The sequence below is a fragment of the Balaenoptera ricei genome, chromosome 11 (assembly GCF_028023285.1).
Source record: "Balaenoptera ricei isolate mBalRic1 chromosome 11, mBalRic1.hap2, whole genome shotgun sequence".
Lineage (NCBI taxonomy): Eukaryota > Metazoa > Chordata > Mammalia > Artiodactyla > Balaenopteridae > Balaenoptera > Balaenoptera ricei.
Genome location: NC_082649.1, coordinates 39504322 through 39522276, shown reverse-complemented (window position 1 = coordinate 39522276; position 17955 = coordinate 39504322). Strand labels below are relative to the sequence as shown.

Genomic DNA, 17955 nt, shown 5'->3' with positions numbered 1-17955 from the left:
CAGGCTGGAGTTTCCTGGAGGCCGGCACTCCCGGGAGACAGAGCCTGCTGGGCTCTGTGAACAAGACAGACAGAAGCCCTGCCCCTCCGGAGCTTATATTCTGGAGGGGTTCCCCAACATTCCAACTTGCTGGCTCTAGAGCTTCTATGGGCCTTGTGCTCAAAAAGTGTGTCTCCATCTTTGGCTTGTGTACCTTAGAGGTGCTGGCCCCTGCCCAGGCTCCTCCATGACTGTCCCCCTTCCCCGTGCAGCCATCCGCTTTGGCCGGATGCCAGAGGCTGAGAAGAGGAAACTGGTGGCAGGGCTGACGGCAAACGAGGGGAGTCAGCACAACCCCCAGGTGGCTGACCTGAGGGCCTTCTCCAAGCACATCTACAGTGCCTACCTGAAAAACTTCAACATGACCAAAAAGAAGGCCCGTGGCATCCTCACCGGCAAGGCCAGCCACACAGCGGTGAGTGTCACTGCTCAGCCTGGCAGCAACCCGGGCTCTGGGCCCTGCTGCCACCTGCCTGACTCCTGGGAGAACCAGGCCTCCTCCCTCCCCTCACTTCGTGGTACAGGCAAGGGGTATGGGGCACACATGGGCGGGGGTCCCCCGAGGCCTGGCCTCTAACGGGGCCTGGTTTTCAGCCCTTTGTGATCCACGACATCGAGACATTGTGGCAGGCAGAGAAGGGCCTGGTGTGGAAGCAGCTGGTGAACGGTCTGCCCCCCTACAAGGAGATCAGCGTGCATGTCTTCTACCGCTGCCAGTGCACCACGGTGGAGACCGTGCGTGAGCTCACCGAGTTCGCCAAGAGCATCCCCAGCTTCAGCGACCTCTTCCTCAACGACCAGGTGACCCTTCTCAAGTATGGTGTGCACGAGGCCATCTTTGCCATGCTGGCCTCCATCGTCAACAAGGACGGGCTTCTGGTGGCCAACGGCACTGGTTTTGTCACCCGTGAGTTCCTGCGCAGCCTCCGAAAGCCCTTCAGTGACATCATCGAGCCCAAGTTTGAGTTTGCTGTCAAGTTCAATGCCCTGGAACTTGATGACAGTGACCTGGCTCTCTTCATTGCGGCTATCATTCTGTGCGGAGGTAAGTGAGGGAGGGGCAGTGGGTCGGCCCCGCACAGCCAGCCCTCCTGGGGGCTGGGCCCTCACTGCAGGGGCCGAGCCTAAGCTCTGACAGCGTGAGGAAGGGTCCATGTGATGATGGCAGTGGAACATGTAAGGCACTAACTGTGTGTGCAGGACCAGCTCCATCTAGTATAGATGGAGATGAGATAGAAAAAAGACTGAAAGGAAATATACCAACATGTTGATGGGGGTTATTTCTGATAGTGGAGAAATTTTCTGTGTTTTACCTGCATTTTTCAAATTCCAACACAATCAATATAGTAAGACTCACGCTGACAGTGGCATAGAGCTTGCTTCATGCCAGGCACTGTTCAAGTTCCTTTTCCTAGATTATAACTCTTTAATCCTCATAACGATGCTATGCCAGAGGCACTTCTGTTATCCCCGTTTTACAGATGAGGAAACTGAGGTCCAGAGAGGCTGAGTGACCTGCCTGTAGCCTCATTGCTAGCCTGTGGTAGAGAAGGGGTTTGAGTCCAGGCAGGGAGGCCCACTGTTCCCAGGGCCAAGTTGCCCACACTGGCGGGGTTAGGGGAGCTGCCCTGCCCTTCTGAGACCCCGTGTGTGCCTGCTCCCTCCCACACCTCTGCCCTCTGTCCCCACAGATCGGCCAGGCCTCATGAATGTGTCACAGGTGGAGGCCATCCAGGACACCATCCTGCGCGCCCTCGAGTTCCACCTGCAGGCCAACCACCCTGACGCCCAGTACCTCTTCCCCAAGCTGCTGCAGAAGATGGCTGACCTGCGGCAGCTGGTCACCGAGCACGCCCAGATGATGCAGCGGATCAAGAAGACGGAGACCGAGACCTCGCTGCACCCCCTGCTCCAGGAGATCTACAAGGACATGTACTGAGGGCTTCTCTGTCGACCAGCCGCTGAGCGCTGGGCCTGGTGGCCGAGGGGGATCACATGCAGTCGGCCCGCCTCCCTCTCCCTTCCCCGGCTCCCTCCTTCTCAGCTCCTCTGTCTTCTCTCATTTCTTTGCTCTTTTTCTTCCTTCCTCTCTCTCCCTCCCTTTCTCTCTCCCCATCTCTGTGTCTGTCCCTCTTCCTCTCCCTGTGAGGCAGTTTGTGTTATTTCACCAGCAGCGCAGAACAGCACCTCTGCTTCCCCGCCCCGCGCCCCCCCACGCCCCCCCCAGCAGGAGGGGCCTGCCCTCTGCACCAACAGTCCCCTTCTCCCGTCTTCAGTCTTCACAGCAAAGGACTCGAGCCATCCAAAGAAACACTAAGCTCTCTGGGCCTGGCTTCCCAGGGAAGGTAAGCAGGGCCAGGGCTGAGTGCAGAGCAGCCCCTGGTCACCGGGTCCCTGGCGGAGGATGCCTCCCCCAGCAGGCAGGCCCCCACCCCGGACTGCGGCGGCTTGGCTCCCAGCAGGCAGCGCACACCTCAGCCCCACTGACGCCCGCCGCCCTTCCCTTCTTCTTTCCACCGGTCTCGCAGGCCAGTGTCACTGATGGCCCCCCTGCGCTGGCCGCTGGGGGACACCCGCCCAGCCTGGATAGAGGTGGGGTTCCCTCCAGGTGGGGGGTCCCTACACCCCCACTGATGAGGAGCGAGCTTAAAGAGAGGCGGAGGGAGGTAGGGGAGGTGGCGAGCCGGAGACTTGCTTCTGAGCCCAGGCCTGGGGCGGGTCCCCCATCAGCACCCCACTCTGTCTGCCCCTCTGCAGCAGCCACCGAGTCCTGCCTACGGGTGTCGGCACCGCGCTCCCCCGGCTCCCGCAGCGCCAGGGCCTGGCCTCACGCGCACCCCTCCTTTCTCTGGCCTCCGGGAGACACTGACAGTGGCTCCAGCCCAGCTGAAGCTCACGCCCCACACACACTCCCTCCAGCCCACACACCACAAGCACTGAAATCACTTTACCTGCAGGTTCCACACCCCTCACCCTCCCCTCCCTGAGGCAGGCGAGTGCCCAGAGGGGCCTGCAGGTGGATGGGCAGAGCTGTGCCCCTGTTCCCGAGGCTAGGCCAGATCCCTTGGTGGGCACGGGGTCCTGTGGACCCAGCCCAGCACCTGCCCACAGGGGAGGTACCGGGGATAAACTGATCCTGCTCGTTTGTGACACCCGTCTGTCCCAACAACTCTGCTGCTCTCCCCTTTTCCTTGTATTTGGCCCAGCTGGTCACCTGGAACTCTCCCTATACCGCCTCTGGTGACCAGGGACCTTGCTAGGCCCAGTCCCACTCCTGGCCCCGCCCCTCCCCCTCCTCCCCGTTGATAAGCACTCACCCCAGAGGAGAGACAGAAGCGCAGCTTGGAGCCATTTGAGCAGAGGACAGAGAGCCTACCCAGGCTGCTTCTCCAGGGAGGAAACGGGTCTGGAGGGGTGAGGGGCTGGCTGGCGTCTCTGAGAAAGGTGGCAGGACGTGGGGTTAGACCCCAGGCTTCCTGGGTCCTGTCTGGTCTTCCTTTCCGAGGCGCCTTTCCATGCCTGAGGATCACTCTCTACTGGCAAGATTCTTCCCTCCCCTCCCCCGCCACGCACCCCATCCTCATCCCCCTCCCCCTGGTACTGAGGATACAGCTCTTCTCAGTGTCTGAACAATCTCCAAAATTGAAATGTATATTTTTGCTAGGAGCCCCAGCTTCCTGTGTTTTTAATATAAATAGTGTATACAGACTGATGGAACTTTAAATAAATGGGAATTAAATATTTAAGAGTTGATTTAAGCTAACTCAGCTTACAGTGTTTTTCCTGGGGGCTGATGAGACCCCTCCCCCTCTTCCACATCCAGTGCACAGAGGGGGAGACTTGGTCAGGCAAATGAGACTGTGGGGTGCTGGCCGGGGTGGCGGGGTCGGTTCTGGCTTGTGGGGCTGCCCGTCGTTCCCCCTCACCTCTTGCTCTGCTCACCAGTCCTCAGTCAGCAAGGTTTGTGGAGAACTGAGAAGATGCCATCCCACCCGGATGGAGCATTTGGGGTGGGAGGGGGAGAAAGGATACACACCCTCTGAGAAGGGTGTGTGGAACCATGGCACAAACCAGGTTTGGGGGTGAGGGCGTCTGGGAGGGGCTAAGAAGGGCCTGGGAGGAGGCAAGTCCCCCTGGGCCTTGAGTGGATGTGGGACTTGCACAGGTTTTTGGGGTTTTTTTGCCACGCCACGCGGGATCTTAGTTCCCCAACCGGGGATCGAACCCATTCCACCTGGAGTGGAAGCGTGGCGTCTTAACCACTGGACCGCCAGGGAAGTCCCCGGGACTTGCACAGTTTTACCCCACGAGACATCAGGGCTTTCCTCTCCTTAGCTGACACCCCAGCTTTCTCCTTTACTTACAGTGGTGCCATCTTCACAGACAAATGAATCAAAAATTTAGACTAAAAAAGAAGAAAGCAACCTTAAGAGAATTAGAAGATACCGTCTTTGTGATAATTCTGTAAAACTTCTGAAACTTAAAAAGGTTTATTATTAAAGGAAGAAATGGGGTCCCAGGCTGGTAATATGCCTGGGGAGCCTGGAAGAAGCAGACGCAAAACCTTTCTGGAGGACAGACACAGGCAGTACAGAACTCCCACAAAATTACAAACATGAAGAGACAGCCTGCATGAAAATAAATAGAATAATCAGTGAAATTAGAGCCCCAGGACATCAAAAAGTATAGCTATTGATTATCATATAGGAGACAAATAAGTTTTATATTATTTAAAAATATAAAGATATGAAAATCATACGAAAGAAACAGTTTGCTTTTTAAGGAAAAAAAAAAAAGACAAACATTTTTAAAGAAATACCTGGAACTTCCAGAAAAAAAAATGAGTTAAAAAACAGACACAGCCAAAGAGATCATTTTTGCCCCTCAGAAAAGATCTGTAGAAATTATCCCAAAAGTAACATAGGAAAACCAAGATAGAAAATGTGGAAAGGAAGAATAACAATACAAATTCTCATATACTGCAGAAGGGAATAGAAGTTGATAAAATCAACTTGAAAAACAATTTGGCAAAATCTTGTAAAGTTAAAATGCGCCTGTGGAAGCTGTGAGGCATGACCCAGGTTCCACCCCTCAGAACCCAGGCACTGAGGTCCGTGGCTGCTGGGCTCACAGCTGAGTTCCTCTCAGGAAATTGCCCGCAGTGAAGGGGGCCACCTTGCCCAGGATAAGCACACTCCCTCCTCAGGGGCAGCCTATAGCCAACATGTGGGGACAAGCCAAGCCTCCTTGCCCCAGTTTGAAACAACGTGAAGAATTGTCCAGCTCCAGAACTGGGGCTTCTGTCCTAGGTACATTGCAGTTTAATTTCTCTCTCTACCCAATCCTGCTTCCTACAATTCCTTACAGGTGTTGTTCTCAGGAGCACTCCCCAGTGAGTGTCCTGCAAGTAAACCTCTAAATCTATTTCCTGGAGAAGGCAGCCTGACACAGTACCCTAGAGTGAAAGCCACCAAATTGCACTAAGACTCATACACATGTTCTTTACAGCAAGAGCAAAAATGTAGAAACAATAAAAATGTCTATCAACAGGAAAATGGATAAATTTGATATATTTATACAATGTTTAAGAAAAAAAAGACTAGAAGAGTGGGGGAGGGAAAAAACAACCTAGAAGAAATACATGGGGAAAATTATATATAATCTTGAAGTGGATAGACCTTTCAAAAATCTCTGTACACACAGAAGGTTCTAAGTTTCATGCAGTATACACAAAACGTAGAGTGTATAAAATAGATAAAAGATCTTACTACATCACACTAAAAAAATTTCTTCCAGTGGGGGGAACACAAAAAAATTTAAATCAACCATGTTAAAAAATGTGTGACATAATAAGACAGAGGTTAATTTCCTTAATATGTAAAGAGCACCTACCAAGCAATGAGTAAAATGTCAACAACCCAAATGGGCCAAGGATATGAACAGGAAAAGAAATGCCTCTAAAACATATGGAGAGATGCTTAATCTCATAGTAAGAGAAGTATAAATTAAAACTACAATGAGGGGGGGACTTCCCTGGTGGCTCAGTGGTTAAAAATCTGCCTGCCAATGCAGGGGACACAGGTTCGAGCTCTGGTCAGGGATGATCCCACATGCCACGGAGCAATGAAGCCCGTGTGCCACAACTACTGAGCCTGTGCTCTAGAGCCCACGAGCCACAACTGCCACAACTACTGACCCCCAGTGCCGCAACTACTGAAGCCCGCGTGGCTAAAGCCCGTGCTCTGCAACAAGAGAAGCCACTGCAATAAGAAGCCTGTGCACTGCAACGAAGAGTAGCCCCCGCTCGCCGCAATTAGAGAAAGCCCACGCACAGCAATGAAGACCCAACGCAGCCAAAAAAAAAAAAAAAAAAAAAATCTACGAGGGACTTCCTGACGGTCCAGTGGTTAAGACTCCACGCTTCCACTGCAGGGGGTGCGGGTTTGATCCCTGGTCGGGTAACTAACTACAGCCAAAAGAATTAAATAAAACTACAATGAGATACTGTTGTTTTACATAACAAATTAACAAATACTAACAAGTTTGATTATACTGTATTGGCAAGGGTGTGCAGACACAGGCACTCTCATACTGTTGGTGGGAGTATAATCTGGCACAGCCACCCCAGAGGGCTAATTGGCAGCACCTATAAAAAATTTTTTTTAATAATTTTGATCCAGGGCTTCCCTGGTGGCACAGTGGTTAAGAATAAAATAAAATAAATTTTAAAAATAAATAAAAAATAATTTTGATCCAGCAAAAGTTAAGGAAATAACAAAGATGTCCAAGACAATTTGTTTCCCAAACTAGAGTCTCAATTTACTGATAAATATAGGAAGCTGATTAAATTCAATTTAAAAATCTCTCCTTTAACTTTTAAGTGAATTCCTCTTATTTCGTCTTTTTAACTTTCCCAACTTACCTCCCACATGGGGCACTGCAGTCTAGTGGAGAGTACATGGGCTTTGGAGGATTAAGATAGGAATTGAGGGGGTCTTAGGAATAGTCAGAGCTGGAAGGGCTCTTAGAGCTCATGGTCCCCCTTCTCCTCACTCCCCATCATCAATGGGCCCAGTCCAATTGTTCTCCACAGTGCAAGCTACAAATCCAACAGCAATTTATATTGCCCAGGAGAGGCTCTGACTGGCTCATGTGCTATCATCCAATCTGGAGCTTCCTCATTAGAGCCTCAGACAAGCCCCCTCCTGGCCACCTCTTATGGTGGCCCTTGCTGAGGCCCTTAAAGTCCTTAAACGATCCCCCCAGTTTCCTCCAGTAATCATCTAGGGATCCCTTAAGGCCTTCATGCCCCACCCCACCCACATCCTGTAGCCTGGACAGGGCATTTGGAGCCCCCAGCCTCCTAGCCTTCCAGCCATCCTGCTTCACCGTCCATCCCTCCTCCTGCAGGCCGGGGGCCATGGGGAGGGGTGGGCCTGCCTGCGCAGCCCCTCCTCCCTTTGGCCCTGCCCGGAGAGAGAGGGATAAAGGAGCACCAGAGCAGCCCTGCCTGATTCTCATTAGGGGCCACAGCTGGGATGGACCCTGCGGAGCCGGATGGCGGCAGCCGAGGTGGAGAGAGCAGGCCCCGCTCCCAGCGACCACACAGGTAAGGGCCTGGGTTTTGGGAGACCACAGGGGAAGTGGGAGAAAATTCCTTGGGGTTCTGTCTGTCCACTGAAAGCTCAGTCTTTAAGAATTTGGGGTGCATCAGGTGGGAAAAGGGGCTTCCTAGCCCCCACCCCAATGCTGGAAGGGTCTGGAGACTATCTCTCACCCTTCACGGTTCAGAGGAGGAGACTGAGGCCAGAGAGGGGATAAGTCAGGGCTAGCTCAGGGTCTGACCATTTAGGACAGAGATTCGCCACTTGCCTTTTTTCTCTTCCACTCAACAAATGTTTCTCTGCCCAGAAATACTGTACAGCTCCCTGCAGTGGGATCTGGTCCCCTGGTCATCTTTGTAGCCCCAGTATGTAGCCTGGTGCCAGGTGTTCATAAGTGTGTGAATGGAAACACTTCAGGTTGAACATTACACCATTAGAGAGTCATTCTTTTGGGTATGTTAGCTCACTAGGCCTTCCATCAGGCATTCATACCTTAGCACAGATTCATTTTGCCAACAGATGGAAGAGATGAGTTCCCCAGAGAGAACTGAATATTGGGTAAAGGAGGGATCATTGTAGACCTTAGGGTCTCAGTGTGAAATGGTTTTCCCAAGCTGGGAAGAAAGGCAATCTGGCAGCAAAAGGAAGGCAAAAAAAAAGAAGACGGACATTTACTAAAGGAGATTTTCAGTTGTTCCTGGTCCTGCCCAAAGCTCAAGAAGGAAGGTGGCATGCTAGACTAAGTTTGGCCCTCAAGTTTTAAGAATCTTGGTCAGGGAGCTCATTTGGCAGGTTCCACCTCCCCCTCACTGCACCCAGCCCCACCTGTTCTTCTCTGCACACCCTGTGTTCACCCAACAGGCCAGTCCTGATTACTGCTCAGGGGTCCACTGCTCTGGCCTCCCAGCCACCCAGCTGCTTTTGCTGCCTCCCCAGGCCTGGATTACCGGTGACCTCTGGCTGTTCTGTCCCCAACCCTTGGCCTCAGAATTTGGCTTAAGAAATTCCCTAAATCCAGCAGCCCTCACCCCTGACAAGTCAATCTTGGTTAACTAGAGAAGTATTGTGCTGAGTGAGGACACCTGGGTTATGGTCCTAACTCTTGTTCCAAGTCCCAGGCCAGTTACTTGACCTCTCTGAGCCTCAGATTTTGAAAACAAAAGATGACTCCTGACTTTTAAGGCTTGTTTTGAGGATTAAATGAACTAATTTGACAGTACCCCGAACAAAATGTGTTTTATTGGTATGTTAAGGCTGTGTGGGTGGGTGGAGGGCAGGACTTATCAGAGCATTTAATATGTTCATGTATGGTAAGCAATATACAACATGACTCTAAAAAATATAGAAGGAGGAGTTTCTCAAATCAATTTGATCACAAAGCCCCTAGCTCCTGTTGCTCTGGCTCGTCTGATGGTCTAAGAGCACCTCTGGACATGCTGGGAGAGCTCTGTTGTTGGATCTCTCAGCTTGTGAAGGAGCTAGTATGGTGGCCTCTTAGGCAGTCCTGGAGGTCAGCTTCATTGGTGGTCTTTAGGGAAAGCAAAGCCTTGGGGACTGGGGACAGGAGGCTTTCAAGCCCTTCCTTTGAGGGCCACTGGCTCCTCCCCTAGGGGGTGAGAGGCTCCTCCTCTCAGGTCACCCACCCTTTCTCCAGTGACTGTCATTTCCACCTCGCCCCTCACCCCAACCTCCATCCACCTTCCATCCTCCCTAACTTTGGCTGTCACCACTGATCTGGTCCCTCCCCCACTGCAGCTTCTTCCTATCTACTCCTCATGTTATAATTGGGAGCAGAAACATACCAGGCCAGGCATCTTCTATAAACCTAAAAGAAATTTGAAAAAACATGTATCCCCTCCACACTCCAAGTTATCTAATGGTATTCATCATAACGTAAATTGTTGCAAAGGTTAAATTTATAATGTATTCTAAATAGTCCCACTTTAAAATAATACAATTATTCTTTTTTAATTCCAAAAGAGAGTTTTAAAAGATGTTTTTAGAGTAGTTACATCATTAAATCGAATGCTTTTTACCATTTCTGAATCTTTCTTCTCCAAGGCTGGCACTTCAGGCAAGATTTTGAGGGATGTGTTCAAAGCTCTCAGCCCACAAGAACTTGCCCTCAATCTTCCTGCAGGAGCCTCTCAATTTTTCCAAGCCAGGCAGTGAGAATGATTGAAAGTCACCATGGGGTACTGGGCTGGGGCTGGCTGTAGCTCTGTGCAGAATTTCAGTCGAAGGTATTTCGGGCTGCTTGCTTTGGGACCTGCCAATGAACTTGCTGTGTGGGCAACTGAGCAGCAATGGCAGGTGAGCAGGGTGGATTTGATTAAGTACATTATTCTTTTCATGCATCCAGTGGCATCTAAATATCAGAGAGATTTAACATATACTGTCATCCATTTAAAAGTATATAAAAGCAGGCTTTTACAGTTTTACGTAACTCCTTTTTCTCCTTGAATGCCTATTCTACTTCTCCCACAGAATTTTACCAATACAAATATTTTTCTTCTCAGAAGTCTTTCACTGATCACGATATTATCTGTTCCTGCAAGAAAAATATTTGTGAAACGGAAATATGATTTTTTTCTAGATTTAGTTATTAGTAGTACTCAACTGATCAAAAGAAGTAAATTACACACTTTTTTTTTTTTTGGCCATGCCATAAGGCTTGCAGGATCTTATTTCCCCCACCAGGGATCAAACCCAGGCCCTGGCAGTGAAAGTGCTGAGTCCCAAACACTAGATTGCCAGGGAACTCCCTACACACTTTAACAATTAATTACTAAATAACAAAATTTTCATTAGAAAATTTAGATGAGATTGTTGCTTCCCCCCCACCAAAAAAAGCTCATGTATCCATGGATAAACATTACTTATTACTAGAATAAGACAGGATTCAACATCAGTTTCTTTCTTTTTTGGGGGGGAGGGGGTTTGTCTGTTATTCAATTTTATTTTTTAAAATTTTTATTGGGGTATAATTGATTTACAATGTGTTATCAACATCAATTTCTATTTTTAATATTTATGAATGGAAGCACTGAGAAATCTTGTTCACATAAATAAGCAAATGGAAATGAAAGGTTATTTGTTATAGCAGGGGCACTCAGTTCTTTGAATTTCTTCTGAATTAAACCAAAAATGTCTGAATTAAAATCAAAAGTTACCGTTTAATGATCTTATATTACCCTCCTGGCCCTCACAACAGCTTCCATAAAAATAACAAAATAATAACAACTACAGTTATTATAAGTATTATATTATGTAATAATATAATAATAATCGTTGTAATAAGGACCATGTGCCCGACGATCTGGTACCTTCACCAACAAGACTGGGTGCCTGTCACCCATCCTGCCCTTCCTCCACCTGCTTCTCTGCCAGGGCCTCTCTTGGACATTCTCTGGAGAATGGTGGGGGCCACTCTATGGCAGACCCCCAGCATCAGCTGGCAGTCTGTGTCCTCTTGGGACAAGAGTCCGGCCTCTGTCCCCGTCCCTGCTGCCCTGGCCACTTCACATGTGGGCTTATTCCCACTCCTGGCAAGGAAGCACACGACAAGAGCAGAGGTCCCCAGAGCCCTGGCTCAGGCCTGGACACATAGTAGATTCTCAATAAATGTTGGCCCAACTTGGCCTCCTCCCACCCTTCCCACCTCACAGGCTGACCCTCTAATGTCCCTGTAGTAATGGTGATGATGATGATGATAATGATGACAGCAGAGTGATAAGAACAGCTAATATTTATTGAGGGCTTGCTATGTGCCAGATATAGTTGGCCATGTGTATCTGTGGGTTCCGTATCCGTGGATTAAACCAACTGCAGATTGAAAATATTTGGGAAAAAAAATCCCAGAAAGTTCCAAAAAGCAAAACTTGAATTTGCTGCGTACCAGCAAATATTTACATAGTATTTACATTGTATTAGGTGTTATAAGTGATCTAGAGATAATTTAAAGTATACAGGAGCATAGGCATAGGTTATATGCAAATACTATGCCATTTTATTTTTTTTTAATTTTTATTTATTTATTTTTATTTTTTCTATTTTTTGGCTGGGCCACGTGGCATTCGGGGTCTTAGTTCTCTGACCACAGATTGAACCTGTGCCCCCTGCAGTGGAAGCACGGTGTCTTAACCACTGGACCACCAGGGGAGTCCCTATGCCATTTTATATAAGGGACTCCAGCATCCATGGATTTTGGTGTCCATGGAGGTTCTGGAACCAACCTCGCATGGATACCAAGGGATAACTATGCTTTACATACAATATCTCATTTACGTTTTACATCATCCCATAAATTAAGTACTGATAACTTACAAATGAAGAAACTGAGGCATGGAAAGTTTGTCCAAGCTCATACAACCAAGAAGTAGTGATACCAGGCAGAACTGGCTATATAATTTGTGGGACCCAGCACAAAAAGAAAATCAGGGTCCCGTGTTCAAAAATTTAATAATTTCAAGACAGCAACGGCAGAACATTGAAGCAAGTGTGGGCCCCCTGCGTGACTACACAGGTCTGTGCCCATAGAGCAGGCCCTGGTTCCGGAATCTGAACCCAGAATTCTGAATCCAGAGCCCACAAGACTCTGTGCTTGGAGAAAGTAATAGGAATCACTATGATTTACTGAGCACCTGCTATGTGCATTGTGTGAAATCTAAAAAAAACTTCACGACAACCCTGAGGTAACAGGAGGCGTTGTTACCCTCATGTTTCAGGGGGAGGAAACCAAGCTTTAGGGAAATTGAATTACCACCCAGGGTTGTCAAGCGGAGTCAGGATTTGAACACAGGACCAAGCCTGGAGCCTGAGTCCTCATGTCACACAGCCTCTTTCTAGAAGGATCACAAAGGCAGGAACTCAAATGGGGCTGGGCATGACTCAGATGTTCTCTTAGGAACTTTGACCGAGGGGCCTGTCACTGGGGGTCCAGCCGCTGCTTCGCTCAGGACCGGAAGGCATCCCAGGTCTGCAGATATTTCCAGCGAGGCTTCTGCTTCCATGGAGATGGATGTAGGTAAGCGCCTCTTCTCCTCGAGTGGGGAGCGGGCTGGGAGACTCGGGAGGAATCATCCTTCATGGACCATGCATCTTCCCAGAGCCCCTCTGCCCTCAGCTCCAAGTACTAGGCTGAGCTAGCTCTGAGCCCTGGAGGAGCTATCCCTTTCTCCTTACCCTTCTCTTCCTCACGACAGCTACCAGCACTTGCAGCCTCCCCGCCACCTTGAGTGGGGCCGCCGCCATTCGGAGCCACACGTCACCCTGTCAGGCCCCCCGCAGGGACTGACCCGCAGGGGCTCCGAGCCCTCCTACCTGCCCTCTGTGACTGTCGGATGGGGTTGGGCCGGGGCCTACCAGGGCATGGAGCCTGGCCTGGAGGATTTGTTCAGCAAGACTGAGGACATTGGTGGCAGCTCCTGGAAGTCCCTGTCCCTATCATGTGAGTCATCAGGGGTACTGCAGGTGGGCACAAGTGAGATCTGAGACCAGCGTTCCTGCTCTGTCTCTGAGCAAGGTTTATATTTCCTTCCACCCTCTCCCTCCTCAAGATTCCCAGCCAGAGGGAAAATTTCCTCTGGCTCTGTTGCTTTCTGTGTTCTAGAAACAGAATACCATGATGCCTGTGGAGTCAAACCACCTAGTTTCAAATGCTGGCTCCACCACTTAGGAACTGTGTGACCTTGAACAAGTCACTTAACCTCTCTGAGCCTCAACTGCCTCATCTGCTAAAGGGCACTGATAATAGCACCTACTCACAGGGTCTTGATAAGTTCGTATATGTGATATGCATAGCACAGTACCTGGCACAGAGTAAACACTAAATGTTAGTAGTTATTTTTAAGATTATTGCTCTAATTCAGTGCTGTCCAACAGAATTATGTTACATATGGAATTATTTTTCTTAACATCTTTATTGGAGTATAATTGCTTTACAATGGTGTGTTAGTTTCTGCTGTATAACAAAGTGAATCAGCTATACATAAACATATATCCCCATACCTCCTCCCTCTTGCGTCTCCCTCCCACCCTCCCTATCCCACCCCTCTAGGTGGACACAAAGCACCGAGCTAATCTCCCTGTGCTATGTGGCTGCTTCCCCCTAGCTATCTGTTTTACATTTGGTAGTGTATATATGTCCATGCCACTCTCTCACTTCGTCCCAGCTTACCCTTCCCCCTCCCGGTGTCCTCAAGTCCATTCTCTACGTCTGCGTCTTTATTCCTGTCCTGCCGCTAGGTTCTTCAGAACCATTTTTTTTTTTTAGATTCCATATAATATATGCAATTTTTTGTATCAGCTTTATTGAGATATAATTCACAAACCAAAAAATTCACCAATTTAAAGTGTACGATTCAGTGTAATACAGTATATTCAGAGTTGTACCAACATTAGCACTGTTTTTTTAAATTAATTTTTATTGGAGTATAGTTGATTTGCAATGTTGTGTTAGTTTCTGTTGTACAGCAAAGTGCATCAGTTATACATATACATATATCCACGCTCTTTTAGATTCTTTTCCCATATAGGTAGTTACAGAGTACTGAGTAGAGTTCCCTGTGCTATACGGTAGGTTCTTATTAGTAGCACTATTTAATTCTAGAAGATTTTCATTACCCCAGAAAGAAGCCCATTAGCAGTCACTCTCCATCCACAACCCCTCCCAGCCATTGGTAACCACTAATCTATTTTCTCTCTCTCTGGATTTGCCTATTCTGGACATTTCATATAAATGGAATCATACAGTATATGGCCTTTTTGTGTCTGGCTTCTTTTATTTAGTATAATATTTTCTAGGTTTATCCATGTTGTAGCATATAGAAGTACTTCATTTCCTTTTATGGCCAAATAATATCTCAGTGTATGGATATATACCACATTTTGTTTTATTCATTCACCAGTTGATGGATACTTGGGTTGTTTTTGCTTTTTGGCTATTATGAATAATGTTGCTATGAGCACTTATGTACAAATTTTTGTGTGGATGTATATTTTCGTTTCTCTTGGGTATATACCTAGGAGTGGAATTGCTGGATCATATGTTAACCCTATGTTTAATATTTTGAGGAACCGCCAAACTGTTTTCCAAAATGGTTGCACCATTTTACAATTCACGCATGTAATTAAAATTTTTCTAGCAGCTTCATTTTAAAAAAAGGAAAACCAAACAGGTGAAATTAATTTTAATATTTAACCCAATATATCAAAAATTACATATCCAATATCGTTTCAATATGTAATTAATATAAAAAGTTAATAATGAAACATTTTAGAGACTTTTTGGTATTCAGCTTCAAAATCTCATGTGTATTTTACACTTACAACACATCTGAATTCAGACTAGCTCCATTCCAGGTGTTTGATAGCCACATGTGGCAGGTGGCTATCGTATTGAATAGCACAGGTCTAAACAGTTGTGTTAGAGACATAATTCTGGCTAGACTCTGAACTACTGGTGGACAGAACTTTACACACCCTCAGGGCCTTGCATGCAGCAGACGCTCAGGAGATACCACATGAATGAGTAAATGAGTGAATGGATCCAGTTTTCCCCAACAGCTGCTGATGGTGATCACAGCTACTTCCCGAAGTCTCGGCCTATGTCAGACCCTGTCCAGGAGCTCCTGGCCCCACTTCAGAGCCTGGACCTTGAGGTGCAGCAGGTAATGGAGGGGGAGGGGAAGAGGATGCCATGCTGGACCTCTGGGTTGCCCAGACCTGCTGGAGGAGGGCTCTGTGTTCCCTGGGGCTGTATTTGGGCTGGCAGTGTGTGTGTGTGTGTGTGTGTTGGCGGGGTGGGGGCTGAAGAGAGGATGTGCTCTGACCCTGCCCGTGGCTGCAGAGGGTGCAGGACAGTCGGGACATCATATGTGGCATCTGCATGGACAAGGTGTGGAACAAGCCAGAGGCCAAGCGGATTTTTGGCATCCTGCCCAACTGCAGCCATCCCCACTGCCTGGGCTGCCTGCGCACCTGGCGGAAGAGCCGAGGGGACTTCCCGCTGGGTGTCATCAAGTCAGTGTCATGGAGGGGCCAGCAGGGAGGGAGGGAAAGGTCCCACAGAGGGGTGGGCTCAGAGACAGGCCGATGGGCTTGTGACTACTCCTCTCCCACCTCCCACCCCATCCCACCCCGCAGGGCCTGTCCCCAGTGCCGTGTCCCTTCCAGCTACATCATCCCCTGCAAATTCTGGGTGAGCAAGGGGCCTGAGAAGGAGCAACTCATCAGGAACTTCAAGGCTCGGACCAGGTGAGCCTGGCAGGGGGACCATGACTCAGGTTAGGAAAGAGGGGAAGCAGCCCCTGATTCATACCCTCTCAGCCGTGGTTCCCAGCATGGCATCCCCCAAATCCTGCAAGTGCAGAGTGACCAAGACGGCAGGTGAGGCTGTGAGCTATTTCCACTATTCCAGAAAGCCCAGTGAATAATGGTGAGTGACTGAGACAGTCAAGGCCAAGTTTCTCTTCTAGCCTGGCTCAGGATCCACGCAGGGAAACTCTGGTTCTCTCAGCATGATGGGAAGCCCTTCTTGGCTTTTATTTTGGATTTTTTTTTTTAAAGCAGGAAAGTATAGGAATTCCTCGGCAGTCCAGTGGTTAGGACTCGGCACTCTCACTGACGGAGCCCCAGGTTCTATCCCTGGTTGGGGAACTAAGATCCCACAAGCCACCATGGAAGTAGAGACTCTTACTGTTATCACGCTGTAGAAGGAGAAAGTGAGGCAAGGTCTATGGGGCTTAAGTAAGGAAGTGGGTTTGAACCCAGGCATTCTGACTCCTAGCATGGACTACAAGGAACCATGGGGAGGATATTGACTTGAGAGGAAGAAGGGCCATACCTGGGTAGCCAACTGACCATGAGGTTGAAAGGAAACTGTAAGATGATTAATGTTTCCAGATAGACGGCCACAGGACTGGTACTGTCACGTGAGAGCTGGGTGAGGGAGGCTGATGGAGAATCTGGTCAGGTTGAGTGGGGTGGTTTTGGATGCTATCTGGACGGAGGGGTTCCTGATGCCAGGTTTGGTCAAATGGTAGGAAGAGGAAGAGGGACAGTCATTTTAGAGGGATTCCCAGGCTTCCAGCTTGGTGGTCAGCGGGATCCTCCATTCGCGCTGGGACTGCAGGAAGTGGGAAAGACTCAACTGCGTTGGAGTCAAGCAGAGAGGTGATGATGCAGGAAAAAGGAAAAAGGCTATAAATATGCGCTTTATCTTTTTCTCCCTCTCGTCCATCTTTCTGTGCAAGAAAAAGCTGTTCCTACTTAAGCAGATCACACGTTGCCCACAAACCCTTCCTGTATCTGACCTTTCACAGAATGAAATTTGAAATCTCAGAAGTGGGAAACTTCTTAATCAATTTCATTAGCTAGGAGTTACCAAATCAGAAGACCACCCCTCAGAAGAGGGCATTGTTCTAACCTGGTTACAGAGACACATTGTAGGGTTATCTGCTCTCCCTCCTCCTTTGGTGGTATTACTGAAACTTAGCTCAAAGAAGGAAAGGAGATTCCCAGGGTCACTTCTGTCCCAAATAGACTTTGTGGCAATTAAGAGAAAGATACCACTTAAGACACTTTACTGCCATCTGCTGGGAAATAATTGTAATAAATGTAACATCTACACTTGTCTATGTGATCCTAGAGGTGCCAGCATAGATGTGGTGCCTTTGTGCTGTGTATAACCTACCCAAACTTACATGTCGGTCTTGAGTGCCCCTTGTTCCTGGGGCAGCTGGGCTTGAAGGTGATGGTCTTCTATCCTTCTGCCCTCTCATAGCCAGATTCGATGCCGGTTCTTCATGCGGGGGAATGGCCGCTGCCCCTTCAAGTCGGACTGCATTTACCTGCATCAGCTCCCAGATAAGGCCTCGAGTTCTGATCCTTCCTGGCCCGGGAGTATGCAGCTGGCCTCTGTGAGTGAGGTGGTAACAGCAAGGATAAGGGGTCGGGGAGGCTGCTGGCCATGGTTTATAATAAATGTCTGTGATAAATGTAAAACCTATGTATGATGTCTATGACATTAATGGTGCCTGCTTAGATGTGGTGCCTTTGTGCTATGTACAACCTGCCTAACCTTATGCGTCAGCCTTGATTCCCCTGTACCAGGTACAACTGGGGTCGAAGCTGATGGGTTTTCACTGATTTCTTTTTCTACTCTCAGGTGGTGGGCAAAACAGCGTTCCTAGGGGGCACCGAGCCAGAGGAGGAAGTGTTCTTCATGAACTGTGCCCTGACCATGGCCTTCTGGGGTTCAGAACTCTTCCTGGACCCCAACAGTTCTTACCACTGCCTCCTGTAACCAAGA

General features: G+C 48.7%; 2 protein-coding genes across 4 annotated transcripts in view; both read left to right on the top strand.

Annotated features, from left to right (window-relative positions):
• The window catches only part of PPARD (peroxisome proliferator activated receptor delta), a 77367-nt gene extending 73582 nt beyond the window's left edge, over positions 1 to 3785 (top strand). For all 3 annotated transcript variants that reach the window (XM_059938858.1, XM_059938856.1, XM_059938857.1), the window contains 3 exons: positions 252 to 454; positions 634 to 1084; positions 1731 to 3785. In XM_059938858.1, the coding sequence (XP_059794841.1) occupies positions 252 to 454; positions 634 to 1084; positions 1731 to 1978 (902 nt within the window). In that variant the 3' untranslated portion in view covers positions 1979 to 3785. The remainder of the gene's footprint in view (positions 1 to 251; positions 455 to 633; positions 1085 to 1730) is intronic.
• On the top strand, positions 2305 to 17955 carry LOC132374752 (E3 ubiquitin-protein ligase makorin-1-like). Its single transcript, XM_059938859.1, has 9 exons — positions 2305 to 2384; positions 7564 to 7648; positions 12550 to 12669; positions 12848 to 13092; positions 15210 to 15313; positions 15493 to 15665; positions 15789 to 15899; positions 17428 to 17563; positions 17812 to 17955. Exons 2-9 carry the CDS (start codon positions 7578 to 7580, stop codon positions 17947 to 17949), a joined length of 1098 nt encoding a protein of 365 aa, XP_059794842.1. The 5' UTR covers positions 2305 to 2384; positions 7564 to 7577; the 3' UTR covers positions 17950 to 17955.